Below are 8,935 nucleotides of genomic sequence, written 5' to 3' on the forward strand. Positions count from 1 at the left end.
AGAGAGAACAACCACTGTGCAGATTGGCTCTGTGCTGGGATACTCCTTCACCACTTAGCTGGACTTGCTCTGAGCCTAGGGATCAGCCTGAGATGAAAGCTTAAGGTTTTCTCAGGACTTTGCTGAGCATGCATCTTGCCCAGGCATGTTCACGGCTGTCTTAATTCCCCCATGCATATAGCTGTCTTGAACATCCTAATTTCAAAAACAAAAAACAAAAAAACCCCCAAAACTCACTCCAGCATCTCCCCCAGACCTTGATGGTCTATTGTATATCTCCACCCATAATCTCTTACCTCAGGCAACTTCACTTTTGTAGTTTGCCTGGTAGCTTCTATGAGCCGGGCCTGCTGCTTTTTTCTGAGTTACATAAAGTGAGTTCCTTGCACCTGTCCTTCAGGCAGCCCCCCAGATAGGTTAGAACAGATGCACACAATAATCATTATTTTACTTTAAAACATCTGTTTTTGGGGGCACCTGAGTGGCTCAGTGGTTAAGCATCTGCCTTCGGTTCAGGTCATGATCCCAGGGTCCTGGGATCGAGCACCGCATCGGGCTCCCTGCTCCACGGGAAGCCTGCTTCTCCCTCTCCCACTCCCCTTGCTTGTGTTCCCTCTCTCGCTGTGTCTGTCTCTGTCAAATAAATAAATTTTAGGATGAATATTTCTATACCACTGAGATTTTGATAGGGAGTGCATTGAACCTGAAAATGGCTTTGGGTAGTACTGTCATCTTAATATTAAGTCTCCAGGGTGCCTGGGTGGCTCAGTTGGTTAAACGACTGCCTTCAGCTCAGGTCATGATCCTGGAGTCCCGGGATCGAGTCCCACATCAGGCTCCCTGCTCAGCAGGGAGTCTGCTTCTCCCTCTGACCTTCCCCCTCTCATGTGCACTCTCTCTCTCTCATTCTCGCTCTCTCAAATAAATAAATAAATAAATAAAATCTTAAAGAAAATATTAAGTCTCCAATTAATACAGTATGTCTTTCCATTTATTGATACCTTCTTTCATTTCTTTCAGCAACAATTTTTATTTTTCAGTGTACGTCTTTCACTTTCTTGACTAAATTTATTCTTAGTATTATATTCATTTTGTTGCTATTCTAAATAGAATCATTTTTTAATATCTTTTGTCCATATATAGTTTTTTCTGTTTTTTAGTTCTTTGTTCATTTTTTCTCTTAGTTTTTGATCACTTAACACGTTTGACTTATTATTTCTTCCAAGTTTTTATTTAAATTCCACTTAGTCAACATACAGTGCAATATTAGTTTCAGGTATAGAATTTAGTGATTCATCACTTACATACTTCAGCCAGTGCTTATCGTAAGGGGTGCACTCCTTAATCCCCATCACCTATTTCACCCATCCCCCTGCCCCTCCCCTCTGGTTACCATCACTTTGTTCTCTACAGTTAAGAGTCAGTTTCTTAGCCTTCCCCTCTTTTTTCCCCAATGTTCATTTGTTTTGTTTCTTAAATTCCACATATGAGTGAACTCTAGAAATCAGATTCTCCCACTTCCCTGGGGGTTGAGGTTGCTGGGGTTTCATTGTTTTGTTTTTTGATTTTGGACTGTTGAAGGCTATAGTAGTCCTTTGTTGTGGTACTTTTGCAAATTCTTTAAAGACTATTGTTTGTCATGTGTGATTACTGAGGTTTCTGATCCTTTAGCTTGTGTTCAGTTAATGTTTTGACAGAGATTTCCTTGAGGGGCAGGAGCTCAAATGAACAAAGAAAAACATCACCAACCAAAAAAGAAGAGAGAACAACCACTGTGCAGATTGGCTCTGTGCTGGGATACTCCTTCACCACTTAGCTGGACTTGCTCTGAGCCTAGGGATCAGCCTGAGATGAAAGCTTAAGGTTTTCTCAGGACTTTGCTGAGCATGCATCTTGCCCAGGCATGTTCACGGCTGTCTTAATTCCCCCATGCATATAGCTGTCTTGAACATCCTAATTTCAAAAACAAAAAACAAAAAAACCCCCAAAACTCACTCCAGCATCTCCCCCAGACCTTGATGGTCTATTGTATATCTCCACCCATAATCTCTTACGTCAGGCAACTTCACTTTTGTAGTTTGCCTGGTAGCTTCTATGAGCCGGGCCTGCTGCTTTTTTCTGAGTTACATAAAGTGAGTTCCTTGCACCTGTCCTTCAGGCAGCCCCCCAGATAGGTTAGAACAGATGCACACAATAATCATTATTTTACTTTAAAACATCTGTTTTTGGGGGCACCTGAGTGGCTCAGTCGTTAAGCATCTGCCTGCGGTTCAGGTCATGATCCCAGGGTCCTGGGATCGAGCACCGCATCGGGCTCCCTGCTCCACGGGAAGCCTGCTTCTCCCTCTCCCACTCCCCTTGCTTGTGTTCCCTCTCTCGCTGTGTCTCTCTCTGTCAAATAAATAAATAAAATCTTTTAAAAAAAATAAAACATATGTTTTTTAAAAAGTTAATCAGTATCACAAATGGAAAACAGTATGATTTGCCAAAAACAGAAGGCAATTATAACTATAACTATAATGCAAACAAAACAATTTTTCTTGAATTCTAGCTAAACCCTGTTCCCACTAAAAGCTCCAGTCCTGAAACTTACTCTTGGTAGTTCCAGAGCTTTTAAAAACATGTCAGAGAGTCTCCTTAATACAATCAGAACAATTGGAAGGGAACATAAAATGGGATGTCATTCAATTTTTTTTTTTTAATTTTTTTTTCCTGGACCTTTTTCAAATCATTTCATGTTTCATGAGAGGGATGATCTCAACACATTGAGTGTTTGAGTGCAAACACTTGGTGGTTGAGTACAAAGGCTGTGGAGCAAGAATTAAATTCAAATACCAACCCTACCACTGACCAGCTGGGTGACTTTGAGTGAGTTATTGTGCTTCTCTGAGCATTCATTTCTTCTGTTATGGCCTATAAAAATCTAGCCTCACATAAAACCTGCACATGAATGTTGAGAGCAGCTTTATTCACAATAGCCCCAAACTGGAAACAACCCAGATGCCCTTCAATGGGTTGACACCCAAACTGGGGTTCATCCATAACATGAAGTACCATTTAGCAGTAAAGAGAACAAAGTATTGATGAACATAAGAAGCTGGACGAATTTCCAGAAAATTATACTGAGTGAAAAAAATAAAAACAGAGCTAGTCCCAAAAGGTTACATACTCTAGGATTCCATTTATGTAACACTCTTAAAGTGACAAAATTATAAAACTAGGGAATAGATCAGTCCCTGCCGAGGGCTTAGGGATTTGGAGGGAGGGAAAAGATGAGGGAGATGGGTGTAGATATAAAAGAGCAACACAGGAGATCCTCAGGATGACGGGAGTCTTCTGTAACTTGACTCTGGTGGTGGATGCACATTTGATAAAATACACGTAGACACACACAAAAAAGTAAAAGTAAACTGCTGGGAGATCTAAGTGAGATTGGTGGACTGTAGCAATGTCAGTATCCTGGTTGTGATATTGAACTGTAGTTTTGCAAGATGCTACCATTGGAGAAAACTGAGTAAGTGGCACACAGGATCTCTCTGTGTTATTTCTTATAACTGCATGCAAATATATAATTATCTTTTTAAAAAAGATTTATTTATTTATTTGAGAGAGAGAGAGAGAACATGTATGCATGCATGTGTGCATTAGTTAGGGAAGGGGCGGAGGGAGACAGAGAATCTCAAGCAGGCTCCATGCTGAGTGCAGAGCCCTACACAGGGCTCGATCTCACAACCCTGAGATTATGACCTGAGCAGAAATCAAGAGTTATCCGCCCAACTGAATGAGCCACCCAGGTACCCTGCAAATATACAATGATCTTAAAATAAACAGTTTAATTAGAAAAATAAAAGCCTTGTAGGTTTTCTGGGAGGATCAGATGAGGTAGTATTTTGGGAAGGAAATTCATTTAACAAAAGTGTATTGAACCTCTCATTTATCCAGGCACTATGTGAATGCTAAGCTGAGAACAATAAATAAAATACACAGGGTCCATGTTCTAGTGGAAATTTTATTATACTAGAGCGCCACACAAAAGTGAGTTGTTACTTTAAAAACTTATCCTTAAAATTGGCTCAATATTGTTCACTAATTGACAAGTAGTGTTCATTGAGTACTTGGATATAATGAAAATAGACTCAGAGAGATTACAAAACTTGCCCAGGTGCCAAGTAGAGCCAGGAGCGGGATCCAGACCCAGATCTGAGCACCAGGTTGTGGCTCATCATCTCTAAACTCGTTGCCTTCAACAAAGGGGTATTGTTGTCTTTGCAGGACAACCCAGTAAAGACAGCCAAAGTGGAGTGTGGGGACTTTTACAACTCTGGAGATAGAGCAACTATGGATGAAGAGGGCTACATCTGGTTCCTGGGGAGGAACGATGACATCATCAATGCCTCTGGGTAGGTATGGCTGACCTGAGCCGGGAGGCATCACCCTCACATGCCTCATGGGATCTAGCTTGTTCTGACATTCATCCAAGCTTGGTGATGGTTAGCTCAGGCTGACTCTGAACAGAGCTCTGTCTATGGGCCCCCTTTCTGGGGATACCTGTGCACCTCCCCCAAGCCCTGCATCCAGAAAAGTCTATCAAAATGTAGTTCAAGAAGGTCTGCAAGGCGAACCATAATGAGACATTATGCAATTTAAGGGATTTGGAAGGAAGACGTTACATAGGCCCTTATTGTTGAGGAAGCTTCCTCTATGTTTGGCTCCTCTAATGGGACACAACAATCACTGAAAATTTTAATAATAGATAACAACAACATAAACCTTTATGGGGCACTTACTATGGGGATGCACACTCTGCAGTGCTTTATATAACCCAGCTCTCAGTGCTAGAAGGTAGATGCAGTTATGCCCATTTTACAGATGAAGGAACTGGGTTACTGACTAGTGAATAAAGTTCCCTAAAGTTTCAGAGTGCTGGGTACAACCCAGATTTACCAAAGCTGTCTGGCTCCAAGTCAGTTGTCCCTAAATCTTCACGTGATTTGGAAAGAAAAAAAAAAATGACACATTATACCAGAGTAACAAGTTCTCTTGGCTATTTCAGGGAAGTTGAGTGTGTTTACCTTTTAAATTTCTAAAACATGCTAATATGATGGGGAAGAGTATGCAGAATTTGCATGAATGTTTAAGATAAAGGCTGAGGCTTCTAGTAGGTTTCATGCCAAGGGAAGCTGCTTGAGCCCAGCCCCAGAGCTCGGGGAGAACTAAATATTCACCCTCCTCCCTGAGCAGAGGCAGTGAGGTGAGAAACTCTGGGGAGCATGTGAGTGTTGTATTTCTCAGCACGGAGTGCCCATTCTTCATGTTTGGGGCCCATGAGAGAGCCAGGGCACAGGTATCTGGCTTCCTGTGACAGTTATCCTATGTGACAAGGGACGAGGTGACCCTCCAAAACATGAGACTTGAGGGCTTGGGTCACCCGGCCCTGGCAGCCACTCAGAAGCCAAGAAGGAGCCCGCAGGTACCGCGTCGGGCCCGCAGAGGTGGAGAATGCCCTGGCCGAACACCCGGCTGTGGCTGAATCAGCTCTGGTGAGCAGCCTGGACCCAATTCGAAGGGAGGTGAGGAGGACACAGAGGTCATCGTGTCTGTGTGTGGGCACCAAGGCAGGTGCCGGGAAACCTTCCTCCTGGTCCTGTCTCTCCAACCTTGGACCTCGGGTGGAGGGGGGCCCCGGGGTGTGCATGTGCATTTACACTGTGTGGCCACCAGAGAGCAGTGTGGCCTCAACCATGTGGGACAGAAAATGATGCTTGTGAATGTGGCTTGCAGCTGGGGCTACTGCTGCCCGTCTCCTAATTTCTGAGCCCTTCCTACCTGCCGGCTCATTTCCCCCTCACAGCAACCTCATTAATTAAGGACTCTGAGACCCTTTTTTACAGGGAAAGAAACAAGCATAAGGAGATTAAATAAGTTGCCTGATCACAAAGCTGTCAAGTGGTGGAGCCAGAATGGGAATGTGAGCAGTCTGGCTCCAGAGCAAGCATTCATTGATTCACTGTGTGCTGAGCACCTACTCTGGACAAGGCCCTGTGCCCTGTAGACGCGACATGAATAATAGGAACGTAGTTAATCACCACCATTGATTTAATGCCCACAGAACTCTACCTATAATAATAGGGAAAATGGTGATGATAATGATAGGAATAAAAATCAGTTTAAACGAGCTTCATGGTTTATATGAATGATCTCGATGAATCTTGAGAGCCATGCCCTGAGGAATGAAGCCGTGCTGTCCCCACATCAGAGAAGGACATGGAGGCTGAGAGAGGTGAAGTAATTTTCCAAGGCAGAGAGTAGAAATTGGAAGTATGGACACTGGTCCTGTTCTTTTCCAGAGGCTCAACTGTCAACTTGTTTTTCCATTTACTTAATACACATTTACTTTTTAGACTATACACTTGGTTGCCACTCCCCCTGAGCCTCCACTCTGGTTCTGCGCTGCAGGTGGTGAAGGCATTTATTGTCCTGACTCCGGAATTCCTCTCCCATGACCGGGACCAGCTCACCAAGGAGCTACAGCAGCATGTGAAGTCAGTGCCAGCCCCGTGTAAGTACCCCAGGAAGGTGAGTGAGGGCAGAGGGATGGGGCCTGGTCCCGTCCAGTGGGCCCTGGGCTCTGCTGCCCCAAATCTCCTGGGGTGGCTGGGGTGGAGCTTACGTAGCCCATGGAATGAGCATTTTTCTCTACTGAAGAAGCATTCAACTTAGGGGTTTAGGGGAGATCCATCTTAATCATGGAAACCTCTATCCTGTGTCAGAAAACAAAAAGGCTGACAAAAAACCTACAGAAAAAAATCAGCCAAGAGCCTAGAAATATCCAAGAAGGATATTTGAAATCTTTCACAATTTGAAAAAGACATTCGGGGCACCTGGGTGGCTCAGTCGTTAAGCGTCTGCCTTCGGCTCGGGTCACGATCTCAGGGTCCTGGGATCGAGCCTCTCATCGGGCTCCCTGCTCGGCGGGAAGCCTGCTTCTCCCTCTCCCACTCCCCCTGCTTGTGTTCCCTCTCTCGTTGTGTCTCTCTCTGTCAAATAAATAAAAAGAAAATCTTTAAAAAAAGAAAAAAAAAAGACATTCAAGTCAACAACTGCCACACTTTTAAAAAACATTATTTGTAGTAAGAAATATATTCTAAATTGAAGCCCAATACATATATAGATACATAACAAACAAAAGGTAACAAAATAATATTTATTGTAGCATAAAATACATTCTGAGAGATTTTTTTTCTACCTCGTTTTCAGTGCCATGTGAGAACTATGAAAATGTCCAACAATAGAGAAATGATTAAATTATTCGTGGTAATTAATGCTGTCCTATAATTTAAAAAGATGATGCAGATCTCTTATTTGTAACATAAAAAACATCACAAAAATATATTATTAAGAGACAAAAGCAGGCTGTGAATAAATATACATGTTATCTGACTTGTTGAAAAACCACGTTTGCAAGGATACATGGGTCAAAAATTTAACGTGTCTTTCTTTTGTAATAATACATTGCTGTGCTTTCTGAGTGTTTACCCAAAGCTAGATAGCTAATATTTATTGAACATGTGTGCCGGGCGCTGGACTCAAAGCTCTACATGTGTTATTTCATTTAATCCCCCCAAACCTGAGATGGTATAACCATCCATTTGACAGAATGGAAACGGGAGAGGCTCAGAGACTCACAGTAAATTGCCTGAGGTTGGAGTGAAGAAAAGGGCAGAGCTGAACTCAAACCCAGTGTATCTGAAAACGGAGTTCGTCCTTCACATGTAAGGCTCTGCCGCCTCCTAGAGAGTAGACTGGAGGATGCAGGCCAGTTAGGATGGGCTGATGTTCCTGTGAGGAACTAGTAGCCCCTGTCTTAGTGGCTCCTACTAGGGAAGTATCTTTCTTGCTCCGGCCACATGTCCGCATGGTCTTCCTGGGACCAGGATAAAGGAGCACCCACCATAGGTAACTGCCGGGTGCTAGAAGAGATGGACAGAGTGGATGCCAGACCCAGTGGTCTCAAGTGTTCTGTTCGAGGTGGCACGCCTCACTCCCACTCACATCTCACTGGTCAGAGCACATCACAGGGCTGCATCCAACTTCCCGGGTCAGGGGACACCCTGACATGCCTTGGTGGAGCCTACTGGGGCCACCACATGGTGCCAGCCCGTCTGGGGGACTGTGCAGGGGCAGAGGAGGAGCCTGGGGCATTGGTAAGAAATGACAGCAGGACTAAGTTGGGATGGGTTTGCTTTATCCTTGACCAGATGGAATTTGTCTCAGAGCTGCCCGAAACCGTCACTGGCGAGATTAAAAGAAGTGACCTTCGGAAAAAGGAGTTTGGTCAGATGTAATCAGCAAAACCCTCAGAAACCACTGTGTCTTCTTTGCCAAATCCCTGGCTGCCTCAGTTTCCTCACTATGGGGAGGGTGAGGAGGGGAGTGTTGGACATTGATTTTAAGAGCATAAGGAGTGCTCACATTGCAGCATTTTTGTTCTTTTAAATTACTATCCATTACTCTCCTGCTTCCAAGTCCCTGAGTGAGCGCCCAGGATGTAGCTGGGGTAATAAAGGGACATGAGCATCCAAGGGGACTTGTGTTGTGCTTTGATTCTGTGAATGAACCAGAGCTAAATGCGGTCCCTCCATGATTCTCCCCAAGCCCCATTGGAGAGGACTCTGGGGCCAGATTCTCCCCCCTGGTTCCAGGGGCCCTGGGTGACTCCTTTTGTCTGTTCAACAACCACAACACAGAGGTCTGGGGAGGGACCCTTCCTTGGCCCCAGGTGTCCACCTCTGCCTGGCTTGCCCGTGCCCTGCTGGAGGGTGAGGTCAGGGCCAAGCTAGTGAGGTGGCTGGGGAAGGGGGAAGGCACCGAGGGCAGCCCAGCCTGGTGGTTCCACCTGCCTGCCAGACCATTCCTCACCGCTCCATCCAGCATG

At 44.6% G+C, this 8,935-nt stretch overlaps 1 protein-coding gene across 1 annotated transcript in view; it reads left to right on the forward strand.

Annotated features, from left to right (window-relative positions):
* The window catches only part of LOC135364304 (acyl-coenzyme A synthetase ACSM1, mitochondrial-like), a 41,365-nt gene extending 32,445 nt beyond the window's left edge, over positions 1-8,920 (forward strand). The window contains 4 exon segments of the mRNA XM_064590312.1: positions 4,273-4,400; positions 5,471-5,570; positions 6,457-6,576; positions 8,259-8,920. Of these exon segments, the coding sequence (XP_064446382.1) occupies positions 4,273-4,400; positions 5,471-5,570; positions 6,457-6,576; positions 8,259-8,345 (435 nt within the window). The 3' untranslated portion in view covers positions 8,346-8,920.
* Positions 8,921-8,935: the final 15 nt, after the last annotated feature.

This window comes from Mirounga angustirostris, unplaced genomic scaffold (genome assembly GCF_029215605.1).
Source record: "Mirounga angustirostris isolate CCGP_5_RB_7025 unplaced genomic scaffold, mMirAng1.0.hap1 SCAF_5, whole genome shotgun sequence".
In the NCBI taxonomy this organism is placed as follows: domain Eukaryota; kingdom Metazoa; phylum Chordata; class Mammalia; order Carnivora; family Phocidae; genus Mirounga; species Mirounga angustirostris.